Here is a 25,240-nt window from a genome sequence, read left to right as displayed (position 1 = left end):
GAAAATCTCACCATTCACACAACAATGCAAAAAAAAAACGTGCATGAAATTACCTGATGCCATGACCTAAAACTCTGTTTTCCACTGTTTTCATGTCGACGGCCGCATGGAGCTCTCCGTGGTCTTGATTAACAGATAAAATACTACACTCATGCACGTGGACCAAGTATCTCTGGGCATAGAAGAAGAAGAAGGAGGAAGAGGAATCAGGAATAAGGAATACTATTCTTTGAAAGGAGCACGATAAGTTCCCCCTGACGCTCGCTTACGTCACAGCCTGCTGAACATGTTTGACCGCGGGACTTCTTCCCTGCATCACACTGGACAGTCTCCTCCCCATATGATCACGGTATAAATGCTGTCAATCTGCTACAGACATTGTGTGCACAGCTTCTCTAGGCCTCTCGTGGAGGAAGTGATTTCAGCGTGCCGGAGGATACAAGGTATGGTAATAACAGCAGCTCCGACTGTGTCAGCATTATTTTAGAATAACATTCTGGCTTTGATGTATAGTTTATTGTCCTTCTTTTCTTTAAGTGTATCTCAGGATGGGTATTTCTACTCGCGTTTTCAATTTATGGTACTTTTTGTTTGCTATAGTCAGTTTGTGACATTGTGACAAATTGTGTATCTGATTTGTTTTTCTTATGATAGAGGAATGTAAAATAAAATAAAATAAAATAGGTCAATAGGTTGAAACCAGTAAATTGTTTATGTTGTCTACAATTATGCTGAATTGTTTATAGAAGTCTCTCTTTGAAATGATTATTTTACACTAGTGATGATGGATAGTGTGTGTCTGTCTGACAAGAGACAATTTGCATTTCTCAGAAAGATGAAAGGTTTTCCATGCCTGCTGGCCGCGGCCCTGTGTCTGTGCTCTCTGAGTCAGGTCAATGCAGGTAAGCCATACAGCATCTTCAGATTCACATTCAGATTACTTTAATCGCAATAATGTTTACAAATACAGTACAGTACAGTGCATACACTTTTTTTTTCACAAATAAAAAAGTGCAAAACAGGACAAAACAGTGAGACAACGACAAGACAATAAAGTGCAATGGCCGAGGACATGTTGTTGTCAGTGCAAAATAAAGTTTCAAATTCCAGCCCTAGCAGCTCGCCATGAGGGAGGGGGGCACCTGACTCATTTACTAGGCGAGCTGCTGAGGGGAAGAAACCGAGTCTGTGGCGGGTTTTCAGTGTCTTGGGCAGCCGTAGCCGCTTGCCGCGGGGAAGCAGGGTGATGAGGTTGTGACCCGGGTGGGCGGGGTCTGCCATGATCTTCCTCGCCCTCCTCAAGGCCCTGGTGGAATGTAGGGACTCGAGGGAGGGAAGGGAGCCGCCGAAAACGTTCTAGCTGTAAACTAAGCGAATCCTTGAGACAAAGGTCTATACAAGTCACTTTCAGTGTGAATGTGTCACAGCACCTGGAAGTACTCAACCTCTCCTGTCTTTAACTATGATTGTAACTATGATCTAACTTGCCAATGCCACCTTGAGCTCATTCAACTTAAACTTAAAAACGGACTTACATGGTTCATCGTCTGAAGAATTCCAATCACAGGAGGTTTTTAATTGAAGGAATTTTGTTGGATAGATGGCTAATTGTTAAGATAAAACTGTGACATAATGACAAATGCATTGGGCATCTTTCCACAGATACTGACACTGAATGTGAATCATATGTCCATTCACACATTAGTCTTATTAAATAGCAATCAGTGTTCCTACTCCTACTGCAAGCACTTGGTAAAGTTATGTCTAATTAATTAGATAGGATTACTGAGAAGCTTGTGAAATTTCAGTGGCAACATTTCAGAATAGGTTTTGTAATACTATAATGAATGTATGAATATGGTACAGGTGAGTGATAACTGAAAAGTAACAATGTTGGAATGTTGATACAGATGCAGAAGCACACTTAAGACGGGGCTTCATCCAGAGCGCCGTGAATGACGCCATGGCGAGAGTGGACGTAGATTATGAATATTCCAGGACAGAGTGAGTATACAAACCCACTGACATGGTAGAGGCGCTTACTTTACAAATGTTATCTGTAAGAGATCACTAATTACCTCATTGAAATTGCAATCAGAAACGTAATCCATTTGCTTTCACTAACTCACATAATGTAAGTTTATTTTCTTTGTTATTACAGTACTTTTGGATTTGTTTGCCTCCAACATCCATTGAATATGAAGCTATGGATTTATGATGAATGTCTTTTTAACCCTTCTTTAACCCTGTAATCTAAACTTTTTACAGTTCCTGCAATGGATTACCTACCGACTAATAGCCATTGGACTTGATCAACTAATACATGTAAAATTGTGTTTCCCACATGTAACCATGCAGAAGGACCTCTTTAACCCTTTTATTACTACATTATAGAATTCCGCCTGGGTCTTTTTTGTATTATTTGCAGGGGTGCGTTGCTGATTCCAAAGCTGGTTGCACAGTGTTTTAATGACGCCACGTGCATGCGCGCTCCCACGCATGCGCATAGATGTTCCCTCGCATAAGCACAGACTAAAGACAATGCCTAATTGCCTCTACGAATGGAATGTAACACATTTCATTCACAAGTTTTGTGTGAATGTATCTGAGAACGTATTTGAACACACCTGATGACCTGCGCTATTGTTATGCAAAGTAGCCAGGAGGGTACTTAGCGAGTTGGTGCATCAGTCGAGTGCAGCGCATTCCCGTGTGCAACCCCGTCCCATGAGCAACGCACCCCTGATTATTTGGAGATGTGGTTATCATCTTTCTGGAAATAACTCATTCAGCAGACACCCCCCCCCCCCCAAAAGAAATTGAAATAAACGTTTTTTTTTCTCTCTGCATAAATACAAGATAGTATCAATTTCAAACCCTACCTGTAAATAATATCATGGCTACTGTCGGCCTACATCCGGGTGTGTTCCAACTCAAACAGACTCAAGACTCCTGTTCGCTTTGAGACGTCGGCACGTTGACAGCCACTGGCTCTGAAACACAAAAGGCATGAGACAAACTCAACCAGGTGATGGATGGATTCTCTGATTTCTCTTCCGGCATAGGAGCTTAGCGCGTGTGCGGAGGCATGCAGCCACGCCCTCTGACATCCTGCGGCTGATGAAGCAGCCTTCTGGTCAGACCCGGACAGCGGTGCGCGCTGCTAACTACATGGAGAATGCCATCCACCTGATCCAGAAGCGGTCCCTATTGGGGCGCCAGATAAGCAAGCGCTCCATTAACGCAACAGGTCTGTTCTTCTATTTTTATTTAACCTTTATTTAACCAGGCAGGTCAGTTAAAATGTTTAAACAAATGATTATTTTCAATGACGGCCTGGCGAGAGGACAAAAGGTCCCCTCGAAGGGTATAAGGGGAAGGGGCCAAGATTTTTTTTGATTAAATAAAATTTTATAAAATAAATAGAAACGAGACACATACATACATCACAGAGGTAAGGGAATAATTAAAACACACATCAAACAACCAAATAAAATTACAAAGGGGCATACATGAAGCAGAACAGTCAAATCACAGGCTGTGTGACAGTTGCAGGTGTGTGTAAACAACTCTGTGATAGAGTCCTTAAAAGTATAGTGAGGGGGATCAATTTGTTCTACAGTCTTTTATCCTGGCATTTTCAGGTGCATAATAATGAGAAGCTAACTGTATTCTTTTTTCCCACCTCTGCCATTCAGATCTGATCTCTGAGGAGGACCTGGAGACCATTGCTGAGCTGACTGGCTGCTCTGCCAGGTCTCATGCTCCTAACTGCAAAGCCACGCCCAATGTGGACAAATACCGCCTTGCCACCAGTGCCTGCAACAACAGGTGCGGAAGCTGCCTAGCAACATATCTGTCAAGTCAGGTTGATTATTATCATTATTTGATCATCTTTATTTCCATTGTTCCTGGCAGACCTATTTATTTATGTACTTAGAAATTATTATTTGATACTTTTAAACCGCTGTGATTTTTGGTGTGTTATTGTTTCAGTGCTGAACAGTGACATCTCCTTAGCAAATGATCTCAATACCTTCTATGCGAGGTTTGAGGCTGTGAATAACAACACCAGCCTACAAGCCACGGCAATGGGGGGGGGGGGGGGGTCTGCTGATGGAGACTCAGTGTTCAGGGTAACAGAGCATGAGGTGAGGCGGACCTTTAAAAAAGTGAATATCAGGAAGGCAGCAGGACCGGACGGCATCCCCGGCCGCGTCCTAAAAGTCTGTGCCGACCAACTGGCCCCGGTATTCACTGACATCTTTAACCTGTCCTCAGAACAGGCTGTCATCCCCACCTGTCTGAAGAAGTCCACCATCATCCCTGTACCCAAAAAATCTACGCCCGCTTGCCTCAACGACTACCGCCCTGTAGCCCTCACCTCCATAGCCATGAAGTGCTTTGAGAAGCTAGTGAAGGGCTACATCTGTTCCTCCCTCCCCATCAACCTGGACCCCCTGCAATTTGCATACCGCCCTAACAGATCCATGGAGGATGCCATAGCCCATGTGCTGCGCACAGCAGCATCACACCTGGACAAGAGGCAGGGGAACTATGTGAGAATGCTGTTCATCGACTACAGCTCAGCATTCAATACCATAGTCCCCTCCAAACTCATAGCCAAGCTCAGGGACCTGGGCTTGAACTATGACCTCTGCCAGTGGGTCTTGGACTTCCTGACGGGCAGACCCCAGGTGGTAAGAGCAGGCAACTGCACCTCCTCATCCATCACTCTCAACATAGGGGCCCCCCAGGGCTGTGTTCTGAGCCCCCTCCTCTACTCCCTGTACACACATGACTGCGTGGCACAGCGGAACAACAACACAATCATCAAATTTGCTGATGACACAGTAGTGGTGGGCCTGATCTCTGCCAACGACGAGAGGGCCTACCTGGAAGAGGTAGAGAATCTGTCACAGTGGTGTCAGGAGAACTGCCTCTCCCTGAACGTCAGCTAAACAAAAGAGATGATTGTGGACTTCAGGAGGTCGGGGGTCAAGGACTACAGCCCCCTCAGCATCGACGGGGCACCGGTTGAGAGAGTGAACAGTTTCAAGTACCTCGGAGCCCACATATCCGAGGACTTGACATGGACCACACACATTGACAGTGTTGTGAAGAAGGCATGACAACGCCTCTACTTCCTCAGGCGCCTAAGGAAGTTCCAAGTCAGTCAGAAGATCCTTAGGAACTTCTACTCATGTACAATAGAGAGCATCCTGACTGGCAACATCACCTCCTGGTTTGGGAATAGCACTGCACAAGACCGTAGCAGACTACAAAGAGTGACACGTTCAGCCGAACGCACAATTGGAGGGGGGCTTCCCACCCTCCAGAACATTTACAACAAGCGGTGCAGGGGGAAGGCTAAGAGAATCATCAAGGACTCCAGCCACCCGAACAACTGCCTCTTTGAACTGCTGCGGTCAGGCAAGCGATACCGGAGTCTTAAGGCGAGCACAGAAAGACTCAGAAGAAGCTTCTATCCCCAGGCCATCAGGCTGCTCAACGAACAATAAACACTATGCAACAACCCTCAATGCACACAGCACATACACCCACACGCACACACTCACTTAAACAAACAACAAACTGCAGCACCCACTCTCCACACTTTAGATAATAAACACACTTTACACTTTATATTTATTGGTAAAGGATTTGCACTACAACTCGTACACCTTACTGTAAATTGTACCTAAATTGTACCTCATCCCATTTCTGCTCTGCACTATATAGTATTGTATATTAGTACATTGCATAGTATATTGTATATTGTATGGTAACTCAGTTACTTCTATTCTGCATCGAACATTGTACATATGTCTATACTGAACACTGTGACCTCTATTTTTACTTCTATTTTACATGCTATACTATTTTATTTCATACTTATCTTGTCTAGCACAGTCTCTGGAGTGTAACAGTAAGAAGCATTTTGTATAAAAGTATTCTGTACTTCTGTATGACAACTATTAAAGAAACTTGAAACTTGAAACTTGAACAATACAAACCAGGGGGAAACATGATGATACTAAATTCCAATGCTGTCATCATCATCATCATCATCATCATCATCATCATCATCATCATCATCATCATCATCATCATCATCAAGGTTAAGAGGTTTAGCAGCTTAGATTAAGAGATAAATCTGTGGTTTCTCCTCTTCAGGGAAAACCCTCGTCAAGGGTCCTCCAACACGCCCTTCACACGCTGGTTACCTGCTGAGTACCAGGATGGGATCTCAGAGCCAAAGGGCTGGGACCCCAACCGGAAAATCAACAACAACCTGCTCCCACTGGTATACATAAACATATCCTCATATCGGCAAATACATTGTACATTGTGTTTAGATTCTTTCTTAATTAGAATACGGTATTAATAATGCTATATGTATTTTCTCACAGTAATTTGACTCAGAGGGGGAACCTAATCATTGTTTGTCACTTGCACTGTAAAAAATATATTCCTCTTAACCTGTATCAAGATGTAAAATCATATTTTTCTCAAGACAAAAAAATGACCACTTGTTAAGCTTGTTTACGTTCTGAAAACAAGCTAAATTATTATCTCACGCCTTTAGCAGACCTTCTTGCCTGTTTTGAGAAAAGTACGACTGAACCAGGCGTCTGAAACAGGCGTCTGAACCAGGCGTCTGAACCATGTGTCTGAACCAGGCGTCTGAACCAGGCGTCTGAACCAGGCATCTGAACCATGTGTCTGAACCACGCGTCTGAACCAGGCGTCTGAACCAGGCGTCTGAACCAGGCGTCTGAACCAGGCGTCTGAACCAGGCGTCTGAACCATGTGTCTGAACCAGGCGTCTGAACCAGGCGTCTGAACCAGGCGTCTAAACCATGCATCTGAACCAGGCGTCTGAACCATGTGTATGGTTTGGCAGTGTCACAGCATGGGATCATAAACACCATGGGCCCTATTCCCTGTACCTGGTTCAACTAAGTCGATCAAAATTCCCATTAGCCAGATTCTATTAACCCGATGTTTGAAACCAGGCTTTCCCTGTTCCTCGAACGCTGATTCACTCTCATTAATTCGAACCAGACTTGATAATTGCGCGCGGCCGCCTCACCTGAAAAGCCAGCAGGTGTCGATAGCAGAAATCCTGATTTTCTTACAGCATTGATTGATTGAAAACTTTATTAACAGATTGCAGAATGGGTACAATACAGTACGGCTCAATAGCCTCACAGACAAGTTAAATGCATGTCTATAGGCAAATTTTAAGTCCCTCATTACCCCAATCAATCAGATTATATTTCTTTAAATGTGCCTGCTGGCAGTAGGCTTAATGGAATGAATAATCGAATGAGATCTTGCTAGCAAAAATAATTAGTTCAACTCTTTCAGAATAAGTACTAGGAACAACCTGAGGGCCAGGACCCCCCGAAAAAGGGGCCCCGGTGAGGTCAACGATGCCGTAGCATCGGGACCCCACCAGACGGTCACTGGTGACACCACCCCCCACATCGCCAGCGTATCGGACAGGGTCCAAATCAAGAGTAGGCCCTTCCCCCCTTGGCACGCCGGTCTGAAGCACTCTAGCTTACTGCACCTGGTATTCCCAGGGGGTCCCCCATCCAAGAACTAACCAGGGCCGAACCTGCTTAGTTTCCGAGATCTGACGAGATCGGGCGTGTCCAGGTTGGCATGACCGTAAGCCCCAAGAGGCTACCCCCCCACAATACTGTGGGGCCAGATGGCGCACCGGGGAGACAACCCCCAAGGGGGTCGATCCCTCAATCCAGGCAACAGGCCAGAACTCAACCTGTGCTTGGAGCACTGCGGACTAGACAGGCGCCTAAGGGGTCTACTGTGAGAACAGTACCCGGCGGAAGGGGTGTTTGGTATGCTGTGCACCATGTCATGACCTCCACAAACCCGACCCCTCCAGCGGGGTCGAGGTTCAAAGGAGAGGCTGACACAATTGGCAGACGTCATGAAAGATGCGGAGGCATACTCTCGGGCAGACGGGGTCAAGCCTGGCCTCAACCCGAGAGTCGACTCTGCTACCAACACACCGGAGAACCAACCACCTCCCTATGTTTGGTTTAACAGGAGGCGGTTGTTCCCTTAACCCACCAAGAAAATTTAGAAACATAACTGCGTGTATACACAGGCTATACAAGCAGTACAAGTGTTTCAGTTTTCAAAGGGTTAATCCAGGCCAACAGGTCGATGAGAACGAGTCCAGACCTGGGCCTGGCGGACCGGGACCTACACAGGGATGCCTAGAGGGGTTGACAGCAACCACCCCGACAGCCCCCTCCCATCCCCGCCCAGCAGGGGGAGGGAGGGGTGAACCAAATGGAGATGGACCAGGCCCCCTAACACAGCACAAGGTACAACACAGTATGGACCAAGCACGCCACTGTTATGGGCAACTCGTAGTGGCATACATATGACACACACATCCACAACATCAATCCCCGCGAAGCCCGGACCGACCCGGCATTTTACCCCCGGAAAAGCACAAAGTCCTTCGGGGTACCAGAACAGCAGATCTGCGCCCGGGCGGACAACGGGTTAACATTAACTGACCTGGTCCGGCGCGACCAGAACCAGTCCCGCGTCCTAGTCACGCCGCCATCCCCAGTCCTAAGAGGGGGGTAGGTACGCGTGTCGATCTAAAACATCACAGAGGGCGCCACCAAGATGGACAGTACGTGAATGCGCTGCTCCTGGTGGCCCACCTCATGGGTGTGAGACCCCTCCACCAATGTAATGATCTACTCCGTCATCTCCCCCCGGAGATGCACGTGAGTCATTGAGTCTAACCTAGTGCACTGGCGCTCGGTAGAGATAAAAATCTCCTTCTCAGTCGCCCGCATAAAAAACGCTGTTTCTATGAATTGGGCAACCAAGGCGCGCCGGCCCATAACGTGGTTCCACATTGGAAGCATCCAGGGCCAGCGCTATATGCACGTCAAGAATCCGAAACACATCAATGGTGAATTCCAATAAGGAACACCAGACAACGTTCCCTCCATGCTGTCTGGGACGAGCAGCAGGAAGCCGGTCAATAAGACACAGACACGGGTCTCATATGACGCGTCTGAGGGCAACCCTGTCAATTCCGCTCTTTACATAAGAGGGGAAGACAGAAGTTCCCCCAGAGAGACCTCTACGTGAGTAACAATTGAAAAAGATACATGTAATAATAATTGGCGGCCCAATACACACTGTAATAGAGAGCAGAGCAGAAAACGAACAGCTTTCGAATGCATCGCATCATCCAACTTTGACAATGACAGCGGTCTGCAGCACGGGCATGAGTCTGTAAACTCACGGATGTCTCATGGCCAAATAGGAAAAGCGCGCCTAGTGACGTATTCCATGGCCGGGGGGAAATCCTGTGACCCACCCATCCTAACATGGAGTGGAACCAGGGAACCCCCCCCCTTCCCCCTCCCTGTGACGCGCTGCCCCTCAGCCGACAGGGAGACTGACAGGCAGGAGGTCCAACCTCCCGGCCAATCAGTAAAGGGGGGGAGGGATTTATTAGTCCACCCCTTATGACCCCTCACCCCTGATACGATGCAACAACAAAGCAGAGCCATGACACCAGTCGTAGCGCGCTACATGAAAGCGCATTATACCTGTTAGGGTAACAGCTTCATATTCTGCACGCCAGCCACAGGCGATAACCTCGTTTGTGCAAAACTGGCTTTATACACGGCTTCAGGCTCATGTGATGAACTTGCCACCTGAATTTTTACACCTTTACCCTAAAGTAAAAAAAACACAGACCAAAGAGAGGGGCCAAATGCCTTGGTACAAGAGCTACACATGTAAACTTCTGTAGGCCAACACCTAACCCAGTTGTGGACTCAATGCTCAATGTTTACTTAAATGTGAAACACGATACACACAACCCTCTATCACAATAAAAAAGGGCAAAAAGTTCACTCTCACTACTGCAAGAGGAACGCTGTTTTTTTATGATGAGAGAAGACATAAGTCATCAAGTGCTGGTTACAGGCCTTGCTAAGTCTACATGATAGCGACCAAACAATTTTCAGAGATAACTGCCTCTCTCTAAGCAAGAGCACAACCCCAGCAGTAGCTGAGAGATTACACCTTATCCCCAAAAATATAGTGAATCAACACACATTTTGTAAACAAAATCATATTTGAGGGGAGGGGGGGGGGGGGGGGGGGGTTGCCAGGGGCAAACCAGGGAATAATTTTACCCACCCCCTCACCACCTCACCCTGATACGACACCAAATGAAAAAACAGAGCCGTGATACCAGGCGCATGGCGCGCCAGATGGAGCACATACTTCTACCTGTAGAGTAAAAGCTTTACATCATGCACGCCAGCCACCGCCGATAACCTCGTTTGAAAAACAGGTTTCCCACAGCTCTGCTTATGTGTGAAAACTTGCCACTCGTTATTTTTATCATTACCCTTAAGTAAAGAATAACAAGCTAAGAGAGGGATTCAGGCCCTCGATCATATGCCACTATGTACAGCGTTGTAGGGTAACACCCAGCCAGTTGTGGACTCAGCCACGTTGTCTAAACGTTACATGAACACACACAACTTCTCATCATACAACAAAAAACCCAGTTCATTTTTACTCACGTAAAAAACAACAGTGTTTTCAGGTAGAGAGAAGACATAAGCCTTAGCCAATGCTAACCTAAGCTATACAAAAGCGACCAAGAACATTTTCACACCACACGTCGTATCTCCAAATGTAGTGAAGCAACATATGTTTTGTTAAACAAAGACATCGTTATTAACCAAAAACATTCGGGAGGGGGAGGAAGGAAGAGTGGAGCAATGTCCTATGGACACCTTACCTGCACCTACGAACGCAGGACGAAAGGCCGCAACACAGGTTGGTCTACCACGTTGACAAGGCCTCTCGCTGGCAAGGCCAGAAGAGGCAATGGCTGGAGCCTCGCTCCGGCGTGACGCCCCCCTCCTGCAGCTGGTCATGGTGCAGGCCCGACGGCATCTTCTGCCAGAGATGACGTCGTAGTCAGAGTGCCAGGGCCCGCTATCCTCACGGCTAGCGCCAATAGTTGTAGCATAAGCTAAAGCTAACTCCAGGCTAACTGATAGCATCAAGCTAACGTTTCTAGCCGAGCGTAGCCACCAGCTAACGCAGTGGCAAGCTAAGCGGCTACTACTAAAGCTGTACAACGTGAGAATAGCAATACAGGCCAACACTTCAGACAGCCGCTGTCTTTTCCACTTCTTATCCGAAGAAAAAAGGAAAAAAGGCATCACACGCCCCTCTTACAGAACGGTGTTTACCAGACACAGCGTTATCGGCAGCAAGCCCCTCGTTGTACGCGGGCTGCAGCCGACCTGAGCTCGGAGATATTCTCATAATGAAACACCAAGCTCACCCCCCTCGCGCCGGGTGTTTTTCGTCTTGAAAAGCGGGGCCAGCGCGGCGGCAGAGGGTATCCTTTTGTCCAGAGCCCCGGGGAATTGAAGGTCAGAATGATCATCATCTTCTAGACACTCTGGTGGCGAAGACATTATCGCTGTATTTCCTCAAAAAATTGTGAGAGAGAAAACAAAGATACAACGTCAACGCAGCTCCTCTTCTCGTCAATAAACTATTTTGGCACTAAACTCTAAAGTGGTGTATACAGGCACTTTTTCGGTGGTGAAAATAGGGAAGGAGCTGATGGTGTGGCCACGACCCCGCTTATGTAGAGGAGCGGATGTGGGTGTGGCCAGGCGGATGGGTGTGTGCATGTGGAGAAAATTATTCATTATTAGACTGGATAAAGGGACAGTTCCACTACGAGCAGAGCGTAAGCTATACGATATATAACAGTCCTTGAACAGATAAATGCATACATCAAAACGTCAAAGGCTTGCAATTGCTCATTCACTTTTCTCAAGTCACGCCCACGTCATCAAATCCGTCAAACAGCGCATCTCCTCAGACATTTTAACCCCAGTTAGCAGTTACAATATCACAATAACGTGTGAGTGACAGTGATACAATTCAACAATCCACAGATTCAGATTTGTCGTAATTCACATCCACAATCCATGCATTAATACGCTTCAATTTATGCTTGAATGAAACACAATCCGGGCGCTCCGTTAAGCAAATACATCCACAGTGGAGAATATGAAACGAATTCACATTTGCAATGCTCCGTTATTAAAATAACCACATAGTGTGTGTCTCAACTCACAAGTGCCGTATAGCTATGACGTGCATTATTTAGGACAAAGTAAATCCATAGGCTGAATATGATTTATTATCAGCATTTTAAGTCTCTTATTTTACATTTCAAAAGCCCCCTCTAGAAAAATGAAGCACAAAAACATAATTCAGAATGGTATAATGGGATCTGTGAGGAAGGGAGCTGGCATTTTTTGTGAGGGCGTGGCCAGTTCATCCAGCTAACTGAAATAAACCCTGCGCTGGAGCAAGTTCAAACTTTTCGATCTGTTGCCATAGTGATTTATAAAAACGTGCTTCAGGGAACCGAAAGGTCTGACTTATGTCAAGTTATCCTGAAAATTATCCGGCTAACTCAGTTAGACAGGTACGAGGAACAGGGCCGATCAGGATAGTGAAAACAGCATAACAAATTACAAAAGTGATTACCACAGTTACAGGTAATTTACACTACCCACTGCAATAAGAAACTCTGCATTATGAAGGTCACCCAGCACATAGCCTTTTCTCTTATCTCCCCTTGGGAAACTGTGGATTAGTTATTTATTGATGCGTTCGTTGCTATTGTTTTTATTTATTACATGGTGCTATTGTTTTTATTATTATTATTCTCAGGTTAGCTTTTATCATTTTTTTGTACTGAGAGAGAGAGAGGGCCAGGGTGAAATGCATTTCATTGCATTGTCTGTACACTGTACTTTCTAATGTATATGACAAACAAAACTTGAATCTGAACCTCACAACAACAGTTGGTATCATTATCACTGTCTCTAATGTGTTCCCTCCCAACATGTCTCTCCTCCAGGTGAGGGAAGTGTCCAATCGTGTCATGAAAGCGGCAGATGTGACGAGTGACGACCTCTACACCCACCTGGTGACCAACTTTGGCCAGTGGACAGACCATGACCTGACTTTCACCCCCCACTCCCCCGTCATCCGCTCGTTCAACAGTGGCATCGACTGTGACAAGAGCTGCGATCGCACAGAGCCTTGTTTCCCCATCCCGGTCAGTATCACAGCAACACACAAGCAAATTAATATATACATGCATGTAATTGCTTACACACACACACACACACACACACACACACACACACACACACACACACACACACACACACACGCACGCACGCACGCACGCACGCACGCACGCACGCACGCACGCACGCACGCACGCACGCACACACGCACACACGCACGCAATTTCCTGCATTCTGGTGAATTTTAGTGCATGTGAATCACAAACTAATGAGCCAACAATTGCTTAGTACAATGTACTGTTATGAACCTCAAATAAAACTGTTGTGGCACTAGCAACGCTACTCTCTCCACCTTCAAAAAGAAAAAAGCAAGAGCACAACATATTTTTCTATTTACTATTATAATACAGTTAACCACTCTCTCCACCTATTCAAACAGAGCAAGAGCACAATACCCTATTCAGTTGACTGATGCACTACCCATCAACAGTTAAAATAGCCCTTTACACAAACATTAAATAACAGACCTTTCATTAATGCTTGCACACATGCACACGCGCGTACACACACACACATTATTTATTTATGCCCAAATTAATTACAAAATAGGCAAGGGGCATAAACTGTGTAAATGAAGACCATTATGCATTAACTGATATTCAGGTTGGCACATACAGCAACATCTGAAAGATTCACTGCAAGGATATGAAAAGCAACATCTCTTCCTCACAAGACTTGACACTTATAGCAGATCCAGAGCAATTACCTCGCTAACACTCAAGTAATCCAAATTGTTATTCCTGTCGCCCTGGGATAGATCCCCGAAAGCGATCCACGCTTTGGCAAGAACTCAAGCGAGTGCATCCCTTTCTTCCGCTCCGCGCCGGCCTGCGGCTCGGGCAGGACAGGCTACGTCTTCGGGAGCAGTAAGCAGATGCGTCAGCAGATGAACTCCATCACGGCCTTCATTGACGTGGGCCAGTTGTACGGCGCGGAGGAGGTCAAAGCACGCGCGCTCCGTGACTTCATCACCGACAAGGGCCTCATGAGGGTCAATACCATGTACACGGACGCCGGTCGCGAGCTCCTGCCTTTCAGCAACATGGGCGCCAACATGTGTGCCACCCGGGCCCGCATCACCAAAAACAGCACCACCGAAGAGGTGCCTTGCTTCATGGCTGGTGAGAAACAAACAAACGTATGAAACACATTGCAAATAGAACATGACGCCCATGTGTTGATGTGCGAGTGTCAAGTTGACCACAACCCACTGTAGCTTGGACATCCGCCTAACCTATCCTCACATTACCGCCCGTAAGAAACACGGCCTGTCCTCCCTGCCTCTCTCTCTCTCTATAGGTGATGAGCGGTCCAATGAGAACATTCAGCTGACCTCGATTCACACGCTGATGCTGCGTGAGCACAACCGCCTGGCGCGAGCCCTGGCCGAGCTCAACCCCATGTGGCGTGGAGATAGACTCTACCTGGAGACCCGGAAGATCATTGGTGCTTATCTCCAGGTGAGTGTCTACAACTGCCCTACACTGTAATCATAGTAAGCATGATAATCTTCACTACCCACCTCATACTATAGTCTACCCATATACTCTATGATAGCATGTATAATAATTCTGTATATACCGCATATATACAGTATATATTTATTCTTACTGTATATATATATCCACATCCACATCTGTACATAGTTACCTGCATGTAATCATTTTTACATATCTGTAGATACTATATCTACATCTGTACATATCCCTTACCTACTCTTATTAGTGAGGTCATGTTCAGCCTCACTTTGGTGCAATTCCAGGGCCCTGTGTCCATATACAAGCCGATGTTGCTGATGCAACGCGAGAGGCCAAGCCACTTCTTGATGTACAGTATGAGCTGACTGTCCTCTCCAGCTTCTCGACTTTGGTCATGGGGATCTCGTAGACCGCGAGGCCACATCAGGTGGGGGAGCAATCCAAACTGCAGGCACCACAGTTTAAACTTTCCAGGGAGCAAAGTCTTGTCTATGCTGACAAGGGCTTTGATGGTTTCTTCCCTCAGCTGATCACTCTGGTCTGAGTCTTTGAGGCTCGCGTTGTACCATCGCCCTAGGCTCTTGACTGGAAGTTCTGACACCAAAGGAATGGGTGTATCCTTGATGTGGAACCTCTGGTCCACAAGTTTTCCTTTGACAATGGATATGCTCCTGGATTTGCTGGGTTTGAACTTCATCCGTGCCCATGTAATGTTGGCATGAAGCTTTCCCAGCAGATGTTTGGTGCATGCGATGGTTGAGGTCAAGGTGGTCATGTCATCCATGTAGGCGCGAATAGGAGGTAGACACTGTCCAGATTGCAGACGTTCTCCTCCCACAACCCACTTGGAAGCTCGAATGACCACTTCCATTGCCATGGTGAAGGCTAGTGGGGAGATGGTACATCCAGCCATTATTCTCACTTCCAAAGATTGCCATGATGTTGTGTATTCTGTTGTTTTGATACAGAATTGCAGATCTTGGAAGTAATTTCTCACCAGGTTTGTGATGGTATTTGAGCTGTGGAAAAAGTTGAAGGCTGTCCAGATGAGATAATGGGGGACGGATCCAAAAGTGTTGGCTAGGTCCAGGAATAAGACGTGCAGGTCTCTTCCTTCCCTTTTGGCAGATTGGATTTGGTGCCATATCATGCTTGTATGTTCCAAACATCCTGAGAAACCAGGAATTTTCAGCTCTCCGCAGTCTTCCCTTTCCTTCAGGTCTGTTTGCAGGAAGTCGATGCCCACTCTTTCCTCCAATGAGGCTCTCTTCCATTGCTTCCTCAAGTCCATTCTCTCTTTGACAAGGCGCTGGATTTCTTGCTGCCTTCTGGACTTGGGAGGGGTTGTTGGTGTCATGTCCTTCTTTCCTGTCTCTTTTGTTCCGAACCTTTCTGCTCCGTAGAAGTAGATCAGATCGCCCTAATTCTCCAGTTTCTTTGCCACTGTTCCTTTGATTCCGTCCAGGATATTGATCAGGTCTGCATCGATTGTTGCCCACTCTTTCTTGCTGCTGGACTTTGGCCACTTCACATGAGGTCTGTGGCCTTGCATGTTCTTCTCCAAAGAAGGTTGCAAGTGACTTGGTTCCAAGTTCTCTGATGTTGTGCTTGAATTACTTTCAGCCACTGGGGTACTGATGCTCGGTGGACTGTGGGTTAATTCCTGCCGCTGAGCTTCACTCGCCTGACTTGACCTTTCTCTCAGAAGATAATGATCAATGCGAGGTCCCGGCCTCACTTTCTTCAAGCACTTCATCCTCCCTTGATGCCTCTGATGGAAGTTACCTTGGACCAGCCACAGCTACATACTTGGTACTCCTGTCCTTCAGCTGATATGGCTGGATGCCAAACCTCTTTTCGTTGTACTGTACTTTTGTACTAATAAACTTGAATCTAATGTAATCTAAACTAATCTAGTGTGACGTCTACACCCCAGCAATTCACCCGCCGCTCCGTTCCTTTACTCTCTCAGGTCATCACTTTCAGGGACTACTTGCTCCACATCGTCGGCCCGGACTTCATGGCCAGCGAGCTGTCCAACTACCCCGGCTACGACGAGGACGTCGACCCCAGCATCGCCAACGTGTTCGCCACGGCCGCCTACAGGTTCGCCCACCTGATGGTCCAGCCCTTCGTCTTCCGCCTGGATGAGCAGTACAACGAGCACCCCCAGTTCCCCAGCACGCTGCTCCACACGGCCTTCTTCACACCCTGGAGAATCGTCTTTGAAGGTAGTCACGCGTTTCCACCGTATACGCCGAATAGCTACCGTGCAATATGAGCGAAATCGTGCAATAATAGTGCATCTATATGCGTAGTTTACTCCTCTATTTATTTTTATGTATATATATTTTTTTCTTTTTTCTTTATGTGTCATTGCTTGTTTTTATATTATCTTTTATTATTGTGTCTTATTAGTATCGTAAATAGGGTCGAATGGTTTTACTTATTAAAACCAAATATCCTAGCTACTCTGTGTTGTGTTTGATCCGTTGTTAAAACCCTATTACTGATAAAGGCCAACACGGCCTGCAAGACGGCAGCGCAGCAGGAGAAGCATTAAATAAAGAGAAGAGAGTTGAGCTAATGTAGAAATACGCTTTTTATTTCACAGTCAAAGGTGAAATAACACAGGCTTGATTCAAAACGTGCAATGAAACAAATATACACGATACTATGCCATCGGCTATTTGTTTCAGACTAATCAAAAAGTAGTTACAAAAGGAATGGTCAATGTAGGCCCGATAGTCGAGCCTCGTCTGGTGTTGTTGTTTTTCTCTGTTGCCTGGTGACAACAAAAAAATCCGGTCTCTCGTCTGAAAAGCGGCTTCTTCGTGTGTTCCTGCTGCCGTCCTCCTGTGGGTCTCTGTGTGGGCTCACAAAAGTGTGTGTTGTTCCTTATTTCTCTCTACCTAGACTGCTAGTTTAAAAGCCTTTACTCCTCCCCTTCGGAACATGCTAGATCTTACGTCAGAGGGGGAGGACCCCTTTGTTCTGATTGGCTAAGGCGCATAGTCGGCCATTTTGAACCAGGTCTGACGCCAGATATTACCTTATAGGGCTAGATGTAAATCTTACAGGGCAGGCTGTTCCTTGTTTAGCGAATTCTCTAGTTTAGCATTTAAATGTATCTGGCATTAGATTTATCAATTTATCAATCAAAGAGTAATGCTTATTTTGATTAAACATCTAATTTAGTCTTTCCACCGAATTTCTTAGTGTCCTAAACATAACTTTATACCTATTGTTGGTTTTTAAGACAAACTGTTTTACTTTCTGTAGTCTAGGTTAATATCTTTGAAGTTTAATTTGATGCTTACACCTGTTTTAAACCATATATCTTGAATAATGTCCTGTTTAGTCTTGATTTGATCAGTTCAATATTGTAAACAGATTGATTTCTATAGCTTGACTATACTTTGTAAAGATGAATACACTATTTTATAACTGTTTTTACTGACTGATTTAGACTTTACCCCAATGGAACCTATTTATTATTTTCTACTTCTATTAAGTTAGGTTTATTTAACAAGTACATTATCACTAAATTAGTGTATTCTTATATTAAACCAATGTTTTAGTTTGAACGCGGTTACTCTCTCCCTGCAAACCAGGAGGGGCGTTTTCTGCCGGCCGTTTGTCTCAGCCGGCGTCATCTGAAACTTCCTTTTGAAGCCTGTAAATTGTAACAACTGGGCGTCTGCTGACAGCCTTATTCAGCGTCCTGTTTTGGTAAACACAGTCTTTTGTTCTAATTTCAAAACTGGCCGACCAACCTGAGCTAGTATCCTGTCTTATTTACATATAATGATCTCCTGGGGGGTTGCTTAATCAGGGATATCCTTTTACTCTCGGTGCAGTTTGCCCAGACCAAATAGTGCATAATCTAATCACTCACTTTACGTGTGGTCTATTATAAAAAGCTTTTTAGGGATTTACTAATATGAGATTTCTAAAACCCATGTATTTGAACTAACTGTTGGGGAGAACATTCAGACTATTCTAAAATGTGTGTGCACTGGTCCTATACCCAATCCAACCTCTTTCTGGAGCTGTTAACCTATGGGACTCAAGTCTCATCAAACATACCCATATTCCATAATATTTGACAGTTTGAACAGAGAAATCTACCACATTAGCACCCAGGGTTTGCATTAAAATTTCGCTGTACCTGTCGTACCTGTACCTGTACGATGACGAAAAAGATCATTCATTCATATCTATCCACCTGTCTGTACATACCTGCACATAATCCTTTTTACGTATCTGTAGATACTACTAGATCTATATCTGTACATATCCCTTACCTACTGTACTCTTACTAGTTACACTGCTGGCCAGTATGACTACGACCATACTGTCTTTATACCTGTATCACTGTACATATTGGTATTACAACTCTGTACATACATCTGATTAGCACTATACACAGTAGTACTAATTTATATATATATATCATACACAGTTTAATCACCTGTACATTGTATATCACTATTGCACTTTACTGCTACATTTGCAATCTGGTTGGATGCCAAACTTCTTATCGTTGTATAATGACAATACATTTGAATCTAATCGAATCGAATCTAAAATCTCCATCATGATATTAGCGTTCGCCTAACTATGGAATGTATATGAGGTTGGTAGATCTAGACGCTGTGCACACAGTGTTTACATAAATGGTGCATTTTATATAGTGCTTTTATCCAAAGCGCTTTACAATTTGTTCCACACATTTTGCCCATTCACTCACACATGATTCACACACCGACGGCGGAGGCAACCATGCAAGGTGCCAACCTGCTCATTGGGAGCAGTTAGGGGTTAAGTGTCTTGCTCAAGGACACTTCGACACGCTTCCCGGGAGGAGCGGGAATCGAACCGGAAACCTCCGGATTACCAGACGACTGCTCTACCTCCAGGAGCCACTGTCGCCCCCACATGGCTATCTGACATAGTTTCTGGTGCTCCACAGGTGGTCTGGACCCCATCCTGAGGGGGATGGTGGGTCGGAAGGCCAAGCTCAACACACAGAGCAAGATGATGAACGATGAGCTGAGGGACCGGCTGTTTGAGTTCTCCAGCAGACTGGCCTTGGACCTGGCGGCTCTCAACCTGCAGAGAGGCCGAGACCACGGACTCCCAGGTATGGACTTCATTCCCTTCTGTAACTACGATCTAAGTTATTCCTTTATTCATCCCCTTGAGGGAAATTCAGGCATAGCAGCATGGGGGAGGGGAGGTATGGGCATGGTAATAGTAGAAAGACATAAATATAGTCAATAAAATTATAGTACAGTAGAAAAAGTTAAAATAAGCAGTGTAAACAATACAATTTAACTCTGAATATACGCACATGAGCAAGTAGGCCGTGTAATCGAGGTGCAAATGAGGGTCTGTATGCCTCATCGGTTATATTATGCATTCAATAAATATGGTTGCAATAAACACTAGACTCTAAATATATACTATGAGTAAGTATACCTATACACAGGTGCAGTATACATAAGGTACGTATGGAGTGATGTGTTGTAGTCTGTGCCATTTAGGTGGGAGTCAGACACACTCTGTGATCAGACATCTAGCCGCCATATTTGAGGAGAACCCATATTTAAAATTACATAGCTGTACGTAAACTTTTTTTGCACATAGCACTGGTGCTACAGAGGTTGATAGTTTTGTAGCACAGGCCAAAATCTTGTAGCACGTGTATAAAACGTCTCTAAAATCTCTAAAAACAACCACAAGTAGTGCAGTTCATTACTTAAATAGGTATGTGACTGGCAAGGGACATGAATCTTGCATACAGGGCACACAAAATCCAAACTTTAACAAGAAATGCTTTCATACAAATTCTTTCTTTATTTGCCCATAATGTAAAACAAAAAAAACAAAGACACACACACACACACACACACACACACACACACACACACACACACACACACACACACACACACACACACACACACACACACACACACACACACACACACACACACACACACACACACACACACACACACACACACACACACACACACACACACACACACACACATACACACACACCATTAATCAGAAGTACAAGGAACTCTGCATGAATGAAAAGTGCTTTATAAATAAAATGAATTATTATTACCTTATTTGCATATTGTCTCGTTATTAGATAGATAGATAGATAGATAGATAGATAGATAGATAGATAGATAGATAGATAGATAGATAGATAGATAGATAGATAGATAGATAGATAGATAGATAGATAGATAGATAGATAGATAGATAGATAGATAGATAGATAGATAGATAGATAGATAGATAGATAGATAGATAGATAGATAGATAATTAATACTTTATTGATCCCGGAGAGGAATTTAAGTAGTCAGTATTTAAGTATTGAAAAACGTCATAATAGTGTCTACTCACCTAATGCATGGGCATGCTCTAGTTCCTGTTGCCCGATCAGTTTGTTCATTGGCTTTCCATTTTTGATAATCTGAATGTAGACCATCTCTCATTCTTTGTTCGAATTGTCCGTGTCCCCGTCAATCATCACGGACAGGTAGCGGCTTCCTCCAATTTCCTCCACCAGGTCCGACTTCATTTCATTTGCTATCGTCTCGATCATCTCTCCACATCGGACGTGGTTGTCATACGATGGAGTTATATCGGCTCCGTTCTTTTTACAGAGTAAAATTAGCGGCTTAAATTTAGTGAACGGCATTTCTTCCTTGGCGATGCAATATGCCACATTCATCTTAAGCTTTACCTCACGGAGATCAGCATCATCCGCTCTAGTCGCCTGTTTACTCAGCGAGTGCAATAGGTTGTGTCGATGGGACGTATTATGTTTATTGATGTTATCCCTTTTTAGGATATTGTTACCCACGACATAGGGATTCTCTGATCGGATCTTTTCCGGAGCCTCCCGGCACCAGTGACAGAATAATAGCCACGGGAAAGAATTTTTCCACTCTGCGTTATATCTGTAAATCTTGTTAATCTTCTCCTTTTGTCTCGTTTCTATTAACGGTGGTCCCTCTCGGGCTCGTTTGGGGTTTTGATCTTGTACTAATCCTTCTTTTGTTGGATTTAATACCTTAAAAAAGCGCTTCATTTTGTCGAAGTCACTCAGTCAGTGTACATTGAGCTCGCGACTCGCTGGCATATTGTTCGCTAGGAATTATGGGATTTGGTGTTTGATATATGGACTCTACGCAAACGGGACGCGTGAATACTTTACCCAAGGCAGTTGTCCTTCCGCGTTCGGTTTGCGTGCCCTGATTGGCCTCTTAATTTTTTTGGCCACACGCACGGGCCATCGCACCAGTGCTACTGAAGTCAATCCATTCATCGCACAGACTGACGTCAGTGTAGCACGTGCAACATATATTTTGCACTGTACAGCCATACTACCTTCACAAACGTAACATAACGGTCTGACTCTCATCTGCTACCCGCTCCTCGTGTAGGCTACAACAAGTGGCGTGAGTTCTGTGGACTGTCACAACCCCAGAGCTTGGAGGAGCTGACTGAAGTTCTGAACAACACTGAACTGGCCAGTAATCTGCTGGACCTCTACGGCACTCCCGACAACATTGATGTGTGGCTGGGTGGCGTGGCTGAGCCCTTCGTCGCTGGAGGCAGAGTGGGGCCATTGTTTGCCTGCCTCATTTCCACCCAGTTCAAGAACATCCGCCTGGGAGACAGGTAAGTGGAGAAAAGGCCAACTAGTTATGACTGAGCAATTTTTTTTAAAAAAAGGCAATAAGCGGCTGGGTGGCGTAGCGGAGATTGCGCTCGTCACCAATGCAAGAGACTCCAGTCTCGAATCTGGGTGTCGGCATTGCCTCCGGCTTGGACCAGTCGTCATACTATCATTTGGCAGAGGTATAGCGGGTGGAAGTCGATGGGTGGGGAATGGGGATTGGACGTTGTGGACAGCGACTCCTACAGGTCGGTTGGGTGATGCCTGCACAGCAGAGACAGGAAGTAGCGGGGGCAGCGTGAGCCTCCCACGCGTTACTCCTCGCCACTGAGAGTCCGCCTTGTCTGGTGAAAATATGCGACAGGCTGCCTCCTCGTGTACCGGAGGGGACACGTGATGCAAGGCTTCTATCCTCATTACAACCGACCAGTGGGGGGCATAGTCTAGCAACGTTCAAGACAGGGGAGGGGAGAAATAATAATAATAATAATAATTCCAACTCTATAGCCTAGAGGCCTTTTAGTTCACCAATCAGTCTACAATGATCCTTCAAGCTGTTGTAGAGCGACACACTTGTTCAGAGCGCAGTGGTCCAGACAAACCACGGAGGAACCTGTAATGAGATCACTCACTGGCATGTATTATAGATGCCCATAGATATGCCTACTTTGATGGTTTTACACAAGACAAGTGTGAAGACATCCCTGCTTTCGACCTCAGTCCATCTAACCAGAGTTCAAAGTAGCAGTATAACAAGTGAATATGTGGAGTATACAGTATATGATGAAGCTACGGACTAACTGTATACTAAGCTACTGTATGTACAGTATTATTATATACAGTGGTACAGTATGAATACACTATGATAATAAACCATACTAGCCAGTGGTTTAACTAATAGTAGGTATGGATATGCAGATATAGATAAATGTATATAGAATGTGTACAGTTCATACTGTATATGCCCACTTGCCACACTTGTACCCTCACGCTGGGACTTGAACAGAACATGTTCTCCCTGTCAGGCTGTGGTGGGAGAATGAGGGAGTCTTCACTGATGACCAGAGAGAGTCCCTGAGGACCACCTCCCTGGCCCGCATCATCTGTGACAACACCGGGATCACGGAGGTGCCAGGGAAACCCTTCCAGTACCGTCCCAGACGTACTTTCACAAAGTGCGAAGACATCCCTGCGTTCGACCTCAGTCCGTGGAAGGACAATGGTGAGTGGATGTCTTTAACCCTCTACTGAGTTATGTCACTAAAAACAATCAGTCAACCCCCCCCCCCCCCCCCCCAATACTGATTTCTCACTGTCATTTCCTATTGAACAAGATGAAGAAGAAGACGGCGATGGACCACAAGGACCACAAGGTAAGGGTTAAGCCCTTCTGTATTATTCCTAATCTAGACACTGATGTGCTACTAAGTGTAACATTTCAAGATGTCATAATGGCAACCTCATCTTGGTGTGATTATCTCCAAACTAGTTCATGTTTTGTTTTATTTGTCACATATAAAGTACATGATATATTACAGTGAAATGCTTGGAAGAATAAAGACCAAACGCTATACAAAATATACAATATACAAAACTACAAGTACAAAATGCAAAAACTATGCATTTTGGTCTCGCCCCCAGGACCCCAAGGGCCCCGTGGCGAGAGGGGCCCCGCCGGGCCTCCTGGCCCCGTGGCGACGGTTGCGTTCGCTGTGCGACTGGGCAACAACTTCCCCAAGGCAGGCGCGCCCATCCCCTTCCGTAATGTCATCTACAACGGACAGAACAGCTACAACACCCAGTCGGGGGTGTTCACCTGTGACCAGCCGGGGGTCTACGAGTTTGAGTTCTCCTGCTCCATCTACCAGAACAATGGCAACATAGACCTGCGGCGCAATGGGAAGCTGGTGCTGCACTCCTTCACCTCGCGGCAGAACGGCTACGTCACGGCCAGCGGGAGCACTCTCATCCAGCTCAACAAGGACGACAAGGTCTGGCTGGTCGCTAACTTCGGCGGTAACGGCTTGACCAAGGACAGCTATTTCTCTGGCCATCTGCTTTTCACCGCCTAGGAGCCATGGGGGGGGGGCGTCAGCCGTACGCCACTTGTGAGCCGAACGCAAGATGAATTATGAACTATGAAACATGTTAACAAACACCTCTTGTTGTTTCACTTGAGCCGATGTGTCAAAGTAACATGGGCTGCTTTCTCAGTTCTTTATGCACTGATTACTTGCACTGGAGGGGCTAATGGGATTTCATTTGGCCCTTTCTTCTTTCTATTAACTGCTGATGAATTAATATGATTCTATCATATCAGGGAAATCTTCTCACGTGATATTTGAATTTCCTTTCATCTTTTAACACGTACCTCCACCTCTTCTTTTGAAAGAATGTCTTTGCTTTGTGACACTTGTGGGTCAGTTATATGGACCATGTGGCAGATGAAGGAATTTAAATTATAAGGTTGCCTCTGAATAAATTAAATTATAAATTGTGAGTGTATTAAGAGAAGCTGTGGGGTGTGTGAGCAAACTTGTCTTAACTTTGAGAATAATTTATGAATAAAATGTTGATTCATGCGCATCCTTTGTCTAGTTTTTTTTCATGTTTTAAGTTCTAATAATTAGCAGATCTTTTGTTATATCATTGGCGTGGTGAAGTGCTTATTCCCCCACTTGTGTGGTCACAGTAGGTCCATGTGAAAAGATCATCTAAATCAGTGGTCACCAACCTTTTTAAGCCCAAGATAACCCCCTTTTTTTTTTTTTTTGTGAAGGCAAGATCTTACCTATTGAAGTGTTGAGAGAAAAAGAGAGCC

The 25,240-nt window shown here is 45.3% G+C and overlaps 1 protein-coding gene across 1 annotated transcript; it reads left to right on the top strand.

Moving 5' to 3' along the window:
- The first annotated feature begins 354 nt into the window (after positions 1-354).
- LOC311235791 (eosinophil peroxidase-like) lies at positions 355-25,005 on the top strand. The gene is made up of 15 exons (XM_084323277.1): positions 355-443; positions 832-902; positions 1,911-2,004; positions 3,066-3,250; positions 3,699-3,831; positions 6,178-6,307; positions 12,995-13,195; positions 13,987-14,350; positions 14,529-14,689; positions 16,680-16,938; positions 19,683-19,853; positions 22,184-22,421; positions 23,445-23,641; positions 23,754-23,792; positions 24,061-25,005. The coding sequence occupies exons 2-15, from the start codon at positions 836-838 to the stop codon at positions 24,489-24,491; spliced, it is 2,670 nt and encodes an 889-aa protein (XP_084179403.1). The 5' UTR covers positions 355-443; positions 832-835; the 3' UTR covers positions 24,492-25,005.
- Positions 25,006-25,240: the final 235 nt, after the last annotated feature.

This window comes from Notolepis coatsorum (assembly GCF_963971535.1).
Source record: "Notolepis coatsorum genome assembly, chromosome: 10".
Taxonomy (NCBI): domain Eukaryota; kingdom Metazoa; phylum Chordata; class Actinopteri; order Aulopiformes; family Paralepididae; genus Notolepis; species Notolepis coatsorum.
Note: the sequence above shows the minus strand (reverse complement) of the source record. Positions and strands in the feature narration are given on the sequence as shown.